Source organism: Ascaphus truei, chromosome 1, assembly GCF_040206685.1.
Source record: "Ascaphus truei isolate aAscTru1 chromosome 1, aAscTru1.hap1, whole genome shotgun sequence".
NCBI classification, from domain to species: domain Eukaryota; kingdom Metazoa; phylum Chordata; class Amphibia; order Anura; family Ascaphidae; genus Ascaphus; species Ascaphus truei.
The window spans coordinates 77,311,791-77,331,337 of record NC_134483.1 but is presented as its reverse complement, the minus strand read 5'-3'; the positions used below and the strand labels follow the sequence as shown (position 1 = coordinate 77,331,337).

The following is a 19,547-nucleotide window of genomic DNA, read 5'->3' as shown; positions in this document are numbered from 1 at the left end:
ATGCCCAGCTTCCTGAGATGGGCAATGACGACCGCTAGAACCTTGGTGAATTTTCTTGGGGCTCTGGCTAGCCCAAAAATAAGTAGGACAAACTGAAAATTAGTTTTCTTCACACAAAATCTTAAGTACCTTTGATGGGACACATTTATAGGAATATGCAGATATACGTCATTAAATGTATCTATGCTAGGACATCTCCGGGTTGAAGAGTATTGAGTATGGACATTTAGGCATTCCATCTTGACATTTTCTGGTATTTCCACGGCTTCTCCCTCTCTCTCTGATGAAGACTCTTGCCAATCAGAGAAAAGGGTATTTTGAATATCAGAATCCGTCGAGGGACAACTAAATCTCTTATGAGCAGTGGTATTAGCTTTCAATCTGGCAGAGGTTTGTGAGGTCTGAGAGCGAGGACAACAGCAGCAAAGGGGTACTCAGGCATTGCCCTCCACACCCCAATAGCTACTACTATTATTTTGTGCAGTCCACTTACAGCGAGCTCTCTACCTCTGTCAGTTAGACATAGGAGCTTCAACCCTAAACCCTAAATGTCCTGTTTATTATTTTGTCTACTACATTTACTACCCAATTAATAGGGAAGTGATTCAATTTAAGGGACATACAGTGATGAGGGACCCTCCAATGCAGAAGGCTTTTGCCCAATAGCTCCACGATCTACTGAGGTTCAACTAGTCAGATTTAGGTGGCTATCTCCAAATTGTATATAGTTTGCTTCTTTATATTTTTTTATTGTATTATTATTTGTATCTGTATATCTAATTAAAGGTTAAGTTTGATACTTTTAACAGTTCTAGGTTATTATTACATATATTTTCTGGCTGGATATGATATGGGTTAATCATCTCTTACAATGTAAACTTTGAATAATGCAAAAGGTCGCTAGGTCCAGAGCTTCTCGCTTTCTATTATGGCTTATTTGCATAGTAGTTAACCTCCAAGAGATATTTATATCCAGTGGCAACACAGGATAATTAATGAACAATTAAAAAGGTTAATCTACATAACCATTCTATTTTATGAAGTGCACCAAAATAGGTTTCTTTGTGTACTCTCCCTATTCTTTTTGAGATTATGGTGTTCAAAATCCTAGGCTGTACCTACATAGTACATTTAAATAGGGACCTCTCCTGGGGTTCAGCAGGAACCTCTACGGTCTCCCAATCTGGCAACCTCAAAAGTCTCTGAGACTGATTATTTGAGCCATGTGGAAAAACTAATTCATTTGAGTTGCGGTTTTCTCCTCTGAAATTGCCATAATACAGACAGGGCAAACTTTTTTTTAGCATAGTGAGTAGGTAGTCTTGTTTCACATATAACAATACAGTGCTTGAATTTGGGTGCAGCTTTCCTTGGTTTAGACTTGCAGGCCTGCACAACTCCAGTCCTCGAGGGCCGCAAACAGGCCAGGTTTTCAGAATATCCCTACTTCAGCACAGCTGGTTCAATTAGTGGCTCAGTATGACTGAGCAGTATGACTGAGCCACTAATTGAGCCAGCTGTGCTGAAGTGGGGATATCCTGAAAACCTGGCCTATTTGTGGCCCTCGAGGACTGGAGTTGTGCAGGCCTGGTTTAGAGCCACTGTTCAGGTTGCTCTGATTCCACCCTATGCTCTGGAGAAGAATTAGGGACCATTGGCGCAAAAACAAGGAGTTCTGAGGGAAAGCCATGGCCGTTTGGCACCAAAACATCACTTCTGGTGCTGAAACCGCACTTCCGGTTCCCAAGGACCAGACGAGAACCGGCTCCGGAGGCTCAGTTTAGGAGAATCAGCCAGTTTGCGCATGTGTGGAGGGACCAGGCTGTTGAGGGATATCTCCTACCACGATCAGAGAATTTTGCCAGTGTACGCGCAGAAGCGGAGGGACCAGACCACGAAGGCTGCATCAGACCTCAACAAAGAGAATCAGCCAGTTTGCGAGTCTGGAGAGAAACCAGGCTGTCCAGGGATTCATCAGACCTTGACCAAAGGATTTTGCCAGTAAATGTGCCATAGCATAAGGACCAGACCTCAGAGGCTGCATCAGACCTCACCCACTGTGTTTCGTCCGGTATACCTGCCATAGCGGAGAGACAATATCGCCTGGAATCCCCTCCCATGATAGCTGCAAGGGCCCTGTAAGTTTCCAATAGCCTCTTTTTTCCAATATCCCCTGTCTGAGAGAAACGTCTACACACAGGTAAGAAAAATATGACTGTAGATCTCAAGAGGGGGGGAGTCTTTTTAAATGCTTTGGAAAAGGTGGTCCTACCACGCAGGAGATGGGGCATAAACCCCATCATGTGTACTGTCTTGTGCAACCGCATACAATAATGTACACTGTACATAAAATTTGTCGCTTCTTCCTTTAATCTACTACTAAAACTAATGCATGTTCTCATCCTCTCCCAGATGGATTATTGTAACATAATACTAACAGGCTTCCCTGCCTCACAACTTTCTACTTTGCAATCTATTCAAAATGTTGCTGCTACAATAATTTCACTTTCTCCCAAAACAGTCTGTGTTCATCTCCTCAAATACCTCACCTGGCTTCCCATCAAATTCCAGATCACCTAGAAAGTTCCCCTTTTTATCTTTAAGGCTCGCCACTCATCTACTCCATCCTACATATCGGCTTTAGCCTGGCTATACCCCTGCGCTCTACAAATTACAGTCGCCTGTCCACCCCTTTAACTTCTACTGCTCTCTCCTCTTAAACCTTTTCCCCTCACTGTCTGTAGAACTCTCTCACACTCCTTATACGTCCCCAAAAAAAAAAAAACAGAAAGACTCAGCGCAACATACAAAGTGACAACATACAGTATAGTACTTCTGTGCTAATCTGTTCATGAGTAAGGATACAGTATACGTCAATTGCATTCTCTTACCACCTTTATGTCCAACATTAAGCCTCATGTCTTAGGCCGCGCTTATAGTGCGCACGACGGACGCAACGGATGACTTCACCCGTCGCCACCCACGAAAGTTGTATTTCGCTTTGCAGCGATGTCGCAAGCGACCTGGCCATTGATTGGTTCAGAGGCTGTCACATGTGGCGACAGCCTCAAAAAAATCAAATTTGACAGGCTTCAACATTTCGCGCCGCCACATCACGCTTACTATAAGCGCACGTGACGCGGAAATACATTTGTTTTGCCGCAACGTCGCGTCGCCGGCACTCTAAACGCAGCCTTAGGCCGCGATTATAGTGCAGAAACAAGTTCCATTGCTTCCAATGTAGTTGCCCATAGTGCGCGCAACCACGACGAGGCGCAACAGAGGCAGAATCCAGGAGCCACAAATTATTAATGTGTCTCTCCAAGCGACGACCGCATGACGTCAGCGTCACATTAAGCGGTTTAGCCAATGAGGGTGTACCGCGCAAGTGACGTCACGGCCACACCTCTTTGTCACCTCCCGCCTACAGTGCAGGTTTCATGCCCGCGAACCGCGCAAGTGACATCACGCGGTCACATGCGTGCCCTGTAGCGGGCACTATAATCACGGCCTTAAATGAAGCATTTCAATAGCCTAGTTTCATGACTACTGTCCCACATCCACTGTTGCTCCTACCAACCACTGATATCTACTGAACTTATTCCATCACCTGCTGTCTCTAAGGGCTGTTATATAGTGTTTGCGGCCGTGCGCCTGTTCCAAGGCGCGTGCACGTGCCGCATGCTTTTTGTGTGTATGCTGTGAGCTGTGAAGGTACTGTGTTTTTTTGTGTGTTTGTGTGTATGTATGTGTGTATGTATGTGTGTATGTGTGTATGTATGTGTGTATGTATGTGTGTATGTATGTGTATGTATGTGTAATTTATTATTTATTAAAAAAGAAACATTGGTAAAAAGTAAAATATTTATTACATTTGTGCAGACACAAATACATACACACATACACACATACACACATACACACATACACACATACACACATACACATACACACATACACACACACATTCAGCGCCGGTAGCGGCGCGAAAAGATGATTTTCCCCGTCTTCCCCGCTGTCTGTCGGCTCCCCACTCCCTGCCGTGTGCGCGCAGCCCTTGTATAGAAGGGCTGACTAACCTCAGCCATCTATAACTGCCGTGCGTGCGCACGGTGTAGCACGCGGCCGCACTATATAACAAGCCTAAGTCTCCCAACATACCACTTACATTGCAAGCTCTCCGGGGCAGGGATTTCCTATGCCATTATCTGATTTTATTTGTTGCACTTATTGTATTAGAATTCCCTGTGCTGACTATTTTATAAAGTGCAGAGTACACTGTGGGGGCTATATAAATATAGATATACATATCTAGAACAGTAACAAAAGGACAAAGTCTCCAGATATTTAATAGCGCTATTCTAAGATTTTGGGGAAATATTGAACATGATTAACAAAATACAAATGAATTTCCACAATCACACCCTGATTTCATACTGTACCTAAAAAGCAATATGGATAGCATGACCATCCAAATAAATGACTAGATACCCAAGATTAGAAAATCAGAAACATCTTTTACCCATGTATAGACCTAAAAGGGCCTCTGGTTAATTATAAGAAAGTGGTTTATCTTTAGAATACATTTTGTGATTCACTTAAGTTAGTGTGTGTGGCTTAATCCCAGGTGCTCAAGATATGTCCATCAACAGGCTGGAATCTGTCTATCCACAGGGCAATGCATATCACTTTATATCTAAGCAAGAAAGGATGTATGCAGCCACACTGAAAGAATCAAGCACAATTTATGCTACAAAGTGCATTTACTCAAGGCTTAGAGCTTAGTGCAAGACAAAAAAACAGAACGGATAACGTGTCAGGGCAGCAGCCCTTTCTTCACACTGGGGGTTGATCTGATGAAATGACTGCTGCCCGGCCACGTTATCAGTTCTGTTTTTTGTCCTGCACTAAGCCCATAGCTTTGAGTAAATGCATTTTTTAGAATAAATTGTGCTTGATTCTTTCAGTGTGCTGCATACATCCTTTCTTGCCTACATATGTCTATGGGTAGTGTGGACAGGACTGCCATGTATGTTCCAACATCTTTTGAATATTTTTCTAACGTTTTAAAAAGATTGAGTGCAGCCTATACCCAGCGGCGGATTTCCCATTAGGCCCGGGTCTAGGATGGCAACATTTTGGGGCGGCAAATTTTTGGTTTTTTCCCATATAGAGGCCCCGCTCTCTTCCCCACTGATTGCCAGAGGGGAGCGTGGGGCCTCTGTAAAGGTGCCTTACCTTCTCATCGCCCTACTCCCTCTGCAACGTCACTTGACATCACATGGCCAATGCCTATACCCATTTCTTTCACACTGCATATTTAACCAAGTTGACTTGGTGATAATTAAGACTAAACCAACTGGTTATGTACGTGTTAGAGAAATCATGAACACCTGACCTCTCGATAGCCTCTGAGGACTGAGCTTGAGCAACCCTGGCTTTATCTTTCCCTGAACGCCACCTCATTTTCTGCACAGTGAAATCCATAGCATGAACTTGTACTCCCAAGCACGCAGCAAAATGAGAAAAAAACAAAACTATAGTTCTCAAAGTGATGGGAGAGAGATAAGCTATGGATGGTTAACATATGACAAAAAAAATAATAATGTTACTGACTAAAAATATATATAAGTTAGATATATCAAGCATTTTGCATTTAAAGCTGTAAATTACAAGTCATTCGAAAGCTGGAGAGTGTGTGAAGAAAAAAATCAAGATACGCTTGTTTAATAATAGATGTCAAGGAGGGATTACACTACATTATCACTTTAAATGTTTATCTTATAATATATCTAACTCATTACTTTGGATCTCCTCTGAGCATTTTGCTAGAAGAGCTTTCAAATCTAAATAAAGGCCACTGGAATTCACTAAAGAATTGTAAGCAGTCAGAATATCGATTTAACATTTTGGGTGTTAAAGGTGCAGTCCCGCTTGGCAACATAGTGGAGTTGCAATAAAGTGAAAAGCACTTACGGGAAGATCATCTTCTCAATCATTTTAATAGTTGTTTCAGATTTTAAATTACACTTTACAACTTTGTAAAATTAGACCTAGATGCCAAACTGAGAAATGTACAGAAACAAAAATGTACATAATACAGTGCATAATACAGTGCATAATACAGTGCATAATACAGTGCATAATACAGTGCATAATACAGTGCATAATACAGTGCATAATACAGTGCATACCACCTTTGCTTGTTAGAAACTACTACTTGCAGTATCTGAGAAATAAATTCAGCGGCAAAACATTGTAATACTCAAACTTTATAAGAGAGCTCCCACAATAATTCCCGAAACATAATTGTAATAATTTCATGTTAAAGTACAAGATCCGGGAAAAGAAAGTAAAGACAACAAATAAAAAATTGTGGACAAAGTAAGTAAGGCTACACAATTAAGGCACAACAGGATAATGTTTAATCAAATGTATGCACAGTGCAATGCAGTTAGCTTTTCCGTTGATGACATCGGACAATCATTGAATTATTTTCACATTTAAATCATGTCCCGCAGTCAGTGTGCAGGCGCAGCCCATTTATTGCAACGGAGATCATCCAAAAAAAAAAAAATTATTCAGTTGTAATTAAATTATCATTATCTTCAAAATCTGGTTTAATCATCTATATGAAAAATAGTAACCCTAATGCAAATATACAGTAGGTTTCACTACTGGCATTCTAATCGGAAGATTGATGGAACGGTCTGAGATCTCTGAGTAACAGTGTGCCCCACATCTCCACAAAAGCCAGGTAACAGAATGTGAAATAGCAGCTAGCCACGCCATGGAGAAAAGCGGTATGCTACATTGGTTATTCAGATGCCTGCAATATAATTGGTCAGATCGCATCGCCCAAGCAGCTCCTTACATTCATGCACATGAGCCAAACATTCCTGTGCCGTAGTTTGAGGTTACTTGGATGAACAATGCTGAGGAGATGTGAGCGCATACACCATGGCCAGACCCAGCGTACTGTGTGGCCTTTGCCTCCGTGCACAGAAACAGCTCTAACTGCTTGCTCATTGTCAAGCAAGTGAAGACCTATCCCTGAAGGTGTATTTAATAAGCAACCGACAGAAAAACCCATTATCTGCAATATAATAGGGAAAAAAAATGTATACATTGAAGTGAAAAATAACATAGAAATGTAAGGCACAGACTTTAGACCATGTCGTTTCTGGCTTCATACCTTCCCCTTTATTTATCCATCCTTCTATTCATCAAGTTGACTCAGTGAAAGACAACAATCTCTGCCACAGAAAAAACACAAAAAGTCATCTCCGAGCCTCCAATACAAGCAGTGAACAAAATGAAATTGGAATGGTGTACAGTATTGGGTCAATCTTCTCCTCCTCACCTAGCACATGCATGTCCCTATGGTTCATCCAGGCATTTGTTTTTATTATGATAAATGTGCCCAAGGGAAATGAAAACCGGCACAAATCATTGCTCTCAAGTGACTATTGCAGTTAAAGGGTTAGAATATGTTGCAAAATACAGTTAAGCATTTTAAACCTCATCAAAATTCGCTGCTTTTTTAAAATTATTATTATTATTGCGGCTTAACAGAGAAAAGCCAGTGTGCCTTTAATTCAAATGAAATGTGCATTTTCACACTAATTTATGCTCTCATTTCCCCAGATCAAATACTGTCCCTAATTGCTCATTTATATGGAGCTATGCAATCCATGGCTGCATCAGTGTTATTTGTCCATAGTATTCGATTAGACACAACTGAGATTAAGGACATTTTCAGTGTATCAGGGGACTTAGTGTAACAGAAATAACGGGTTTAAATTAACCCGGTTTGTAGTGCAAATGGTTTTGCGTTCTCACAGAATATGTTATAAAATTGAACACTTTATTTAGCCCTGAGAGTTTCAGTGAAGTTACAGTGACATCTACTGGGCGTAGAATTTCTCTGAGCAACCAAACATGTCACTTACAATAAGTGTATTTCAGCTGTATCAAATACATAGTATACAGTATGAACACTATCAAATGCAATTCACTGTATCAAGTCATCTTCTGAAAAATAATAAGCCAATGATCATCAGAAAAACAACAGAATTTTTAAGCAGCACTCAGTGCTGATCAAATTAAAAAAAAAAAATTTTTTATCCATTACGAAGATATAAGCATTTGAAATATTAAGTGTCCGGGAAGTTAAAATGGAGCTCTCGCCAAAGTTCAGTGCAGTATACAGATTATCATTGTAACCTCAGAAGTTAGATATTAAGAAAATCATGAGTCAAACCTAAAGCAACAGTCCAAGCTGCCCGATGTTTTGTTTTTTTTAATTGTTTTTTCCCCCTTAATATGTGCATCAATATAATCCACACAATGATAAGTAATTAGCCAAGTTGCCAATTGATCAGTTTTCCAGTGACCAAGAGGACCAATGATGCAAAGTTCTGTGGGGAAGATCATGTGACCAGGCAGTCACTAGATACAATTGGTGCACTGCTAGAGAGAGGGCAGGGTTCGTACATTATAATACATTAAAAATGTAATTCACAGTGGTTTTTAAAAAATGCTAAACGTATTTTCTCATAGTGCAGAACTGATTTTAAATAAATAAATAAAACATGTAGGATACTGCTTGGTATGCAGCTTTAAAAACATTTTTTTAAAGAAAGAGCAGGCCATTCTCAAGAGACATGATACTAACATTATGCTTTGTACTCATAACCTCCTTGGAGGGGCGGGGAGGGTAGATTGCTGATTTGAAGAAGTACAAAATCGTCTGAATGCACATTGAGCATTTACAAATAATAATAAACTATAAAAATAATACATTAAGCATCCATACCTAAATTAAGCATCAGATCTAATGTTGGCAATACAATCTGGGAAAAATCATTTAAGTTAATATTTTAAATAAATGCACCAAGTAAATAAGGTACACACAAAAAAACAATACACTGTAATGCTGTGGATCTATTTTAGAAAAAATGACCGTGAAGTAAAATACTCAGGCTACAGAATACTTATCAAACTTTGCATTAAATGTATGTCAACCCTAAAATGTAACCAAGACAAATAATGAATGACCAGAAATAGGAAACATGTATTTGTGGGTTATTCAAAGTGCATGGTTGTGGTCAATTACACAGCATTGGAATCTGTCTATAGATGTGGGGAAACATCCAGATCAATCTTTGTTGCTGGGTCACAATTAATCCAAAATGGTCTGCTATTTTCTATGTCCTTCACATCCAGACTTCAGGGGGAGAGGTTCCCTGGAAATAACAAACTCCTTTGACATCTCTCTATCCACCTTTAAGAACCACCTTAAAGAACCACCTTAAAACACACCTGCTTAACGAAGCATACGAGTAGCTGCGTGGCTGATACTATATTATACACCTCATACATAAAGCTTGGCCCCTTGCAGACGCACTTACCAGAACACCCTCCTACTATTTCTGCACGTTCTTCCTACCAACCAATTAGATTGAAAGCTCTTCGGAGCAGGGACTCCTTTTCCTAAATGTTACTTTTATGTCTGAAGCATTTATTCCCATGATCTGTTATTTATATGATTGGCACTTGTATTACTACTGTGAAGCACTATGTACAGTAATAGCTCTATATAAATAAAGACATACATTTGTATTCAAATATTCAGGTCAAAGTATCTATAGAGATTTATGAGAGATTCAAGATTAAAATTTGCCTTTTGTTTTTTCCACTACAAGCTAGTCAACAATTATAATAATTCTTCCATTACATTATACACAAAGTTAAACGAGGACCCTCCATCTTGTGGTCGTACCAGGCTAAAATTTCAGAAAGTACCAAGGATCTCTCTCTCCAGCAAACACAAAATAAGAAATTTAAAAAAAAAAAAACATTATGGATCACAGTTATATAATTATCAAAAAGAAGCAATTGAAGATTACACAAAATACAAATTCGGGTGGCTTACATCAATAGCTTGGGCTTCTCACTTTCTAAAAAGAATCTATGAATTATTTGTATTCAAACGTGAAAACATTTTTAGGAGTTAAACACAACAATTAATGTTGCTCAGTAAAAACCTTTTAGGTATAACAAAACCCTGCACTGTACATATAGGCAACGTAGAACCAGTTAAGTATCAACCTTCATAGTAAATCGTAATTCTCAAATTAAGGGACCTTAACCAGGAGAGTTACACTACAGTATGTCCTTGCTGGCGAAGAGGAGCGACTAAAACATGTTTTATTCTTTGTATTGCAACAGTTGGTACTGTATATGGAGCGCGCGCTCAACATTTCCAACAGGCCAAATGTTTTAGCATTATCTTTAAAGTGGTGTTTCTAGTTGTATCAACAAAATCCTACTTACTGTGGTGCTACCCTCCTCCAGTAGCGGTCGATTCCGTTCTTAAAATACAGGACAGCCAGCCATCTCACATTCACATCCAAGGAATGGTTTGTGAAAATATTCTGGAGTAAAAATGGAAGGGGAAAAAAAAAAAATAAGAAACTTAATCACATCAGAAATGTGTTTTGCTTGAGCATAAAAAAGTAGTAACTAGATAAAGAAGGTTGTTACTCCACAAGGATGGAAAAAAAGTACACAGACTAAATTTCTGTCCAGAAAGCAAATACAATTATATAGTCAATGCTCTTAGTCAATACTAGTGGTCCATTTCCAATTAATATACGGCAGACGATAGAAACCCCTCTCGAAGCTTACAGTTTCACGAGACCTACAATTCCCATGTAAAAGATGCAGTCCAAAATAGCAGGCCAAAAACAACCTTTAGTGGAGAATTTAATAGTACAGTATAATTGGCTCCCTCAAACCAATATACCAAGCAAATATTTGGATGTCCTTGCTTCTTTTGAGAACTAATTACAAATTGCATTTCTTAGGGATTGCCCGTTTATTAAGCCCTTTAACCAATAAAAAAAAATGCTTAAAAAAAGAAATAATCCCCTTCAATGCTCCAGGCGCCCTGGTCATAGCTGCTCCTGAGAGAACACAATATATTGACGTCATTATGGTGACGACATAGATGGAACGAGAGGGTCCTCTCCCCTTCTTTGCAGATGTTAAGAAAAAATGCAGACAGTATTATTTAATACTAAAGAACTGATTAATTTTAAAACACTAGGATTTCTCAAGTTTTGCGGCTTTGTTTCTCAAGCATCATTTTTTAAGTATTATGTTGGTTAGTGAGTGCCATGATAGACTGTGACCACTGACTGTGCTATCTATACCCCTAGTTTGGGGCTATGATCACTCAATATCTATTACAGTTGTTCATGATTATTATACAAATGTAGCAGTCGTTATTGCCCCCGCTGGCACATTAAGCTAAACACACACACACTGCGACAGAGGCCGCCATTGGCTGTGGATTAGATACACATGAAAAAAGGGTGGGGCTATTGCACCTGCTGACGCACACCAACAGGTGCAATAATGCCTGCTACATCTGTACTAATTAGTTAGGGGCTTCAAAAAGCATTCTAGAGACGTACTCAAATGCAAAAGAATGTCAGTGTGTTTAATGATTTCGTTGACTTCCTTCAGTGCTAGAGACATGATAATGGGTTTAATGGACCATTTCATACAGCACCGTGATGTAAGGTCTTATGTTCTTTGTGGAGTCTCACAATATCTTAACAGTAGACACAGAAAATTGATTCTCAGCATCTGCCATGCGGCTGTGATTAGGGGCCGGCTGTCAGGGATACAACTAATTAGTTAGTAATCTTCTACTGCTTGTACTGTTCACAAAAAGTCTCTTAACAAGACATTATTAATTTAATGGCTATTAGTAGAGTATCAACTTATAAAAGTGCATTCATTGTTTCACTAGTTTGATGTAAATATTGCACCTGAGGAGGGAGTTCCCTGAAACATTGTGCCTTATAAACTCTGCAAATAGCTCTTCAATGAATGTCTTGTTAAGAGACTTTTTGTGTGGACAGTGCAGCAAATAGAAGATTATTACATGAGACAGAAGTGAGATGCCGGACGTTCTTCAAAGCCCGCACCCACAGAAAAATACATCCAACTATCCTTACAAAACGGAGTGCAGCAAGATCATAATGACCTTTACAGATATAACTAAAGGGGGGGGGGGGATCCATGAGCCGGACAGTCGTGACCGCGCTGTAATAGCCATTCACACATATGGCAGTTAACGCAAGATCGCGGATATCACCTTTTTTTGTTTCCCTCTAAGGCCCCTATTCAATATGGTGACATGTGAGGTACTGTATAGGTAACAGGTTTTCATTCATTTCAATGGACGTCTATTAACAGCGCATTTTCCCCGACTCCATAAAATATTGCAGAGAGTCCTAAGTGTCTATAACAGGAAAGTAGAAAGCTAGTGTTCACTCAACTTGGTTTATTTAAAACCTGGATGGCACAAACACCTTAGCATAGATGCGTTCTGAGAATATATAAATGTATTTCCATTTCTACAGAAAAAGCATGCTTCTGTGCAGAAGGCAAAATGTTACCCAGATACAAATAAATCTGATCAAATGCTTGCAAATTATTTATAGGGGAAGAGAAATAGAAATAAAATAAATGGCGTCAAGGATGTGTCAGGAAAATTAGTCACTTCTGATAAATAAATTAATTAGGTCGTTGCTAATTTTTATACAAACCTCAATAATCAAGCTGTAGAGAAATAAGTGATTTTCTGGGGAATCTCACTAGTAATAAAATATTATCCACTAACCCGGAATTAGAATTACCCATTTCAGTTGAAGAAATCTTCAATGCTATTAATTTGCACCGGGTGAGTCTTCTGTTAATTTTTTTACAAACTATTAGAACGTTTATATATGCGAAATGATGTCTTTATGCAGCAGTTCTAGAGCTATATCTCTCAGAAATTGTGATCGTAAAATCCTTGCTAAAGTCAATGCTTCTAGAAAATTGATAAAACAAGGATCAAGTTGGATTTATAAAGACTAGATTAGGGTTGCAACATCCTTCAGTATGCGAACAATTTAAAAAGTTTTGTTTTAGTGCTTCCTTTGGATGCAGAAATATCTTGTGGCCGGGTAGAATGGTGAGTTATGTTTCAGGTATTACAGGCATACCCCACATTAACGTACGCAATGGGACCGGAGCATGTATGTAAAGCGAAAATGTACTTAAAGTGAAGCACTACCTTTTTTCCACTTTATGATGCACGTACTGTACTGCAAACGTCATATACGTGCATAACTGATGTAAATAACGCATTTGTACCAGGCTCTATAGTCTCCCCGCTTGCGCACAGCTTCGGTACAGGTAGGGAGCCAGTATTGCTGTTCAGGACGTGCTAACAGGCGCATGCGCGAGCTGGCGTTTGCCTATTGGGCGATATGTCCTTACTCGCGAGTGTACTTAAAGTGAGTGTCCTTAAACCGGGGTATGCCTGTATAATGTTATGCATTGCAAAAACCATGGAAAGAAATACAAAGATAGCTCTTGATTGTGTGCACACTTAAATTAGCTTGTCAGTACAATGCAGTGTGAAAAATTAAGATCTTAAAACATAACATTTAATCATTAATAAAGTACAAAAAGTGACTCAAATCTTGAGGGGGGAGAGAGACACAGAATGTTTGAATTAGTAATAACTATCAGTAACCAATACGGTTATGTATGTAAAAAGTGTCTAGTGCACAGAAAGATAATAATAACTTTATTTATATAGCGCTTTTCTCCCAATGGGGCTCAAAGCACTTCACGGTTATAAAAAGGGGAAAAGAAGAAACATTTAAGGTTATAAACAAGACCAACCACAAGGAAATATACAATACAGGATGGGATAGTACCATTGTGTACTATGATCTGTAATACATTAATACAGGGGTGCGCGAGACTTTCTGTAGGAGGGTGTCCCGGCGGTTACATAGGCCCCGTGCTTCCTCGAAGGCATTTACATTAAATGTGAAAACAATAGGAAATAGTGCGCAGCTAATACCTAATTAATGACAAATAGTGACCTGTGCACCGTGAGTAAGAAACAATATTGTTAACCTTAAGTGAGGATGACACTATGCGTGGGTCTGCAGCCTTTCTTGGGGGTGGCTCGACACCCCAGGAACTAGACAAAAAACAGAAAAACAAGGCGCACAACGCACATAGTGTAGTAGAGTATAAAACGTGACTTTATAATTAAAAGTAAATAGTTCTGCGTACATCAAGATAAAAATTTACAAGCGGTTGGTTATTGGGTTTACCACACCATATGATGACCGGAGGCAGCACCCTTGGTAAGTACCAGCAGGGGATGTATCAGCAAGCGTCTCGTCTGCTTCTTAGGCCTGGGACCCGCTGCGCTCGTTGGCGCGGGCGGCAATGTAGCGAGTTCCCCACCAGCAGGGGAATCCTCGCGAGCCGGTCCCGGTCCCCCCTGGCTGCACAGCTGACTACACGCTGTGGCGCGTCAGCCGCTAGGAGACACCACAGAATGGTGTTTCCTAGCGTTGACGCGTCACGTGGTGTGGCTGTGAGCCAATTGGGAGGGGAGGCTGCGGGAGGAGGAGAGGCTTCGGGGAGCGGGGAGGAGTGTGGAGTGAAAGCAGCGTGAGTGCCTCTCTGTGTGTGTGTCTGAGTGCGTGCGTGCGTGCCTGCCTGTGTGTGTGTATCTGTCTGTGTGCGTGCCTGTCTCTGTCTGTGTGTGTGTGTGTGTATGAGTGCGTGCGTGCCTGTCTCTGTGTGTGTGTGTGTGTGTGTGTGTGTGTGTGTGTGTGTGTGTGTGTGTGTGTGTGTGTGTGTGTGTGTGTGTGTGTGTGTGTATGAGTGTATGAGTGCGTGAGTGCCTGCCTGCGTGTGTGTGTGTGTGTGTTTTTTTTACTTACCTGCAGCCCGTGGCAGCCCGTGGAGGGATGGGGGGGAAGAGTAGCGGGTCCCTCCGCTCAAGCCACGCCCCCCCCCCCCTGTCAATCCTCCCACTCCCGCCCACCTCCCGCTCCGGCCCCTCACGTCATGGCCGCGCCCCCTCACGTCATGGCCGCGCCCCCCCCGACCCGTTTGGCCACGCCCCCCCCGCTCCGAGAAAAGTATCCTGTAGACCGCAGATCGCGGTACAGCGAGTTGCACGCGCCGCCGGCAAGCAAGCCAGCCGTGCGGACGCGTGCAACGGGACCTTAGCCTTACTCCACAGCTGCGGGCTCCAGTGCTCACCGTCTTGGGATGGTAGGTAAATAAGTCCTATAGTAGGAGTCCCAAAGCACACGGCTCCGAGCGGCGTGCTACTCCTTGCGGGGCGCCTGACGATGACGTCACGAGTCGCCCATCAACTTCCGGAAACCTTCTCCTGGAACGCACAGCGTGCGTGTCGGGTTGGAAGTTACCAGCGGGATGGAGTAGAAAGCGCGCATGCGTCAATCAAATCAGCTTACTGACAGTGTCCAGAGACGCTTAGAAACACTTGGGGAAACGAGCAATGACACCCTTCTTTCCAACGCGTTTCGTAACACTAGGTTACTTCTTCAGGGAGTGTATGCATAATGATGGAGGTTGTACATATATATATACCCAACTTCCCCCAATCAAAAGTGCGGTGTCTAATTGCTGCATCATTAATTACAGGTGTAGCAAATTGCTCGTAATTACAAAACACTGTGTCTCACAGAACTTTTAAACCAAAAATACAATCATTTCAATAAAAGATAATAAAACATTGCATATCAAGATCAAATACATAAAAATTATATATATAAAATCGGCGCATGAAGAATGGAGCTTCTGAAAAAGAAGAGCCAGAGTTAGAGGCAAAGAAATACAATCAATAAAGATACAGGGACAAGTGAAAGCAATGGTGCTTGAAAGAGACTAGGGTCTAATATAAAGACCAGATATCAATGTCCTCATTTAACCCCTTAGGGCTTAGTGAGTTCATTTGATATATCCAAAATGTCTCTTGTTGTGAGAGATTTTTAATCCTATCACCACCCCTTCTTTCATTAGGAACCACTTTGATACCTTTAAATTGTAGAGTGGAAGGGTCTTTGTTATGGTATATTGCAAAATGACGGGAGAGACTGTGTTTCTCATAGCCTACTTTGATGTTTCTAATATGCTCCTGTATCCAAGTTTTCAGGCATCTTTTTGTGCGGCCTATATACTGCAGGCCGCATGCACAGTTGATCATATAAACCACATATGTGGAATTACAATTAATAAAAGAATCAATCGTAAAAATCTCACCAGTGGTGAGACACAGTCTCTCCCGTCATTTTGCAATATACCATAACAAAGACCCTTATATTCATTGGATATATCAAATAAACTCACTAAACCCTAAGGGGTTAAATGAGGACATTGATATCTGGTCTTTATATTAGACCCTAGTCTCTTTCAAGCACCATTGCTTTCACTTGTCCCTGTATCTTTATTGATTGTATTTCTTTGCCTCTAACTCTGGCTCTTCTTTTTCAGAAGCTCCATTCTTCATGCGCCGATTTTATATATATAATTTTTATGTATTTGATCTTGATATGCAATGTTTTATTATCTTTTATTGAAATGATTGTATTTTTGTTTTAAAGTTCTGTGAGACACAGTGTTTTGTAATTACGAGCCATTTGCTACACCTGTAATTAATGATGCAGCAATTAGACACCGCACTTTTGATTGGGGGAAGTTGGGTATATATATATGTACAACCTCCATCATTATGCATACACTCCCTGAAGAAGTAACCTAGTGTTACGAAACGCGTTGGAAAGAAGGGTGTCATTGCTCGTTTCCCCAAGTGTTTCTAAGTGTCTCTGGACACTGTCAGTAAGCTGATTTGATTGACGCATGCGCGCTTTCTACTCCATCCCGCTGGTAACTTCCAACCCGACACGCACGCTGTGCGTTCCAGGAGAAGGTTTCCAGAAGTTGATGGGCGACTCGTGACGTCATCGTCGGGCGCCCCGCGAGGAGTAGCACGCCGCTCGGACACCTACTATAGGACTTATTTACCTACCATCCCAAGACGGTGAGCACTGGAGCCCGCAGCTGTGGAGTACGAAGCAGACGAGCCGCTTGCTGATACATCCCCTGCTGGTACTTACCAAGGGTGCTGCCTCCGGTCATCATATGGTGTGGTAAACCCAATAACCAATCGCTTGTAAATTTTTATCTTGATTTACATTAAATGCTGGGGATCACGTGAGGCCTCTGTAACTTCACTTGCCTTGCAGCGATACGTCGTCATGGCAACCCGGCGTCAAATGACGCCGCGGGGACCACGTGATGTTGTGTTGCCATGGAAACATGACATCGCATGACCCCATGGTGTCATTTGACGCCAGAGCCTAAAGTTAATTATATTGTAAGTATGCTACACTTTCCCGTTGCCAACATTTTTTTTAATCAACATTAGTAAAAACAATCACCAGTCGGAAAACGAAAGTGGTGACGTCATCACGCCCAAACAGCGCGAGACACACGCAGTCACTGGCAGGGACTAGCAGAGACTGCTTGTTGCTGTGGGATAGCCGGGTCGGGCGTTTCTAATTTGATTTTAAAACTCGCGAATCTTGTGAGTATATTTCTGTACCAAGCCTGGAGGCGCTATTAAAGTTGTTTAGATTATTGCGCAATCCTCTGTTCTTTATACCCCTTGCTGGAGATTACATACAGGAGACCGGGAACAGAATAAGGAGACAATTTCCTGAGACGGAGTTTCTTCCAGTGCCCAGCGGAATCGGGAACACCACGTGGGGTTCGTGTTAACCTGTTAACGTCTGGACCTGGAGGAACACATATACAGATTCTCTCAACTGCATGCTGCCTACCCTGAATCTAGTAAGTGGGCATCTTATTGAGTCATATAAGGGAGGACTTCATCGCTGAAAATACAATACTGCGCAATGTTTTGTCCCTGTTTTTTGTCTCATATTACAGGATAACAGTTTGCTGCAAAAGAGAAACTTTTTTCAATGTACATTGAGGACTGAGTCCATTGCCCTTTCATTCACTATTCCACGTCTGAAAAAAGGGCTTCACTCGATCGTAACACATCCTTTATTCACCTTGATTTTGTATAATCACATTATCTTTGTATATATGTGCCAGGTTTTAATTCCACATTTGTATTTGTATATTGTTATAGGGTCACTTTTGAGATAGTTCCTTTAGTTGAATCACCAGGCTGCTTCTTTCACATTTTGATGCACTGCACATTTATATATTTGGTCTAGCGCTGGTTTAGTATTTTTGTTTTTACCATAACTCCATTATCTGGTTTAAACCACCTAGAAAGTGCACTTAATAATGTAAGTTACCTAAAGACCAAGGAGGGTTAAATGTGTCAAATTTCCAGTTATATCATAAAGCTTCTAACTTTGCTGAGCTTTACTTTGGTTAGCTCTGGACTCTAATCCTGATGCTCCTACCTGGATATTAAAAGAAAAATCCATTATTTGTCCCAGGCCTCTATATATTTTCCCTTTTTCACTGTCACCTATAAAGGTCACACCCAACCCAATATGTATTGCCTCTCATAAGCTTTAGCAGGTTTGATCACATTTGAATAGTAAATGTGGTACAGAGCAGCACAGCAAGACAAACACATTATATTATAATTATGCAGGCAGTGTGATGTAGCAGGCGTAAGCTCTAGGGAGACCATGTTTAAAATGGGAAGCTAATAGGAAGCTAAATGTGACCTGCTAAGTGTGTTCATTTGCATGTCATCAACTAGAATTCGTGATTGCAGTTCAAGCACTGTATGACGTGACAATGGAGTAAATAGTTAGTGGAACGGTGTCCTGGGTCCTTTTTAATCACTGACTTGTATAATGAAGGGTTTTTTTAGTCACTTCCTTTACCTACCATACCTGCCTCTCCATTTCTATGATAACACTGACAATGCACACAACGCTCACATTTTTTATATTTAACGTTTCCACTTTTTTTTTTTTTTTTTTCCCCACACAGCCTATGTAACCCCTCTATTATTTTCCCTTAGACTAATTTCTATACAGTACACTACGGTGGGGGCCCAAGTTCTACTCCCCGTTATAACAGTGTTATCCCACGCAGCTCAAAGCTTAGACAATAGGACACAACACCAGACCTTGAAAACAACAACAAAAGATAAAGATAGATAAATAGATAGATATATATTAATAGGACAACAGAAGAAATTACAGTATTAACAGAAAATGTACAGAAGTGAGATACACATTTTCCTATGGACAAATATAAGAATAATAAAAGCACGAGGAATAATCTGTATACAAAGAAGTAAGATAACATTCAAATGTTCCACTGGGACACAGATAAATTGTGACAAGCCAGCTGACAACAGAAGAAAGGCCTGTCAATTCAGAATAAGATAAATGAACCAAGTGTGGCTCAGTGAAAGTCAAATGAAATATGGGAATTTCAAAGGATTTGATTGACAAAAGAAAATGTACACCGAGTACAAAAAAAGAAGCAGCCTTCCCTAAACTTGAAGCTTGGATAAAAATAGCAACTCCCCCCAGAAGCCTCTAACACATGTTTTAGCAACTTGCCTCCTGAGCAAAGCGTCTTGCTTTTAATGGGAAAAATAAATCATGATTTTTCAAATATCTAACACTGTCTCT

The 19,547-nt window shown here is 40.8% G+C and overlaps 1 protein-coding gene across 3 annotated transcripts in view; it reads right to left on the bottom strand.

Moving 5' to 3' along the window:
• Positions 1-19,547, bottom strand: part of IPO11 (importin 11) — a 500,359-nt gene that overhangs the window by 466,087 nt on the left and 14,725 nt on the right. For all 3 annotated transcript variants that reach the window (XM_075589858.1, XM_075589848.1, XM_075589838.1), the window contains one exon: positions 10,339-10,439. In XM_075589858.1, the coding sequence (XP_075445973.1) occupies positions 10,339-10,439 (101 nt within the window). The remainder of the gene's footprint in view (positions 1-10,338; positions 10,440-19,547) is intronic.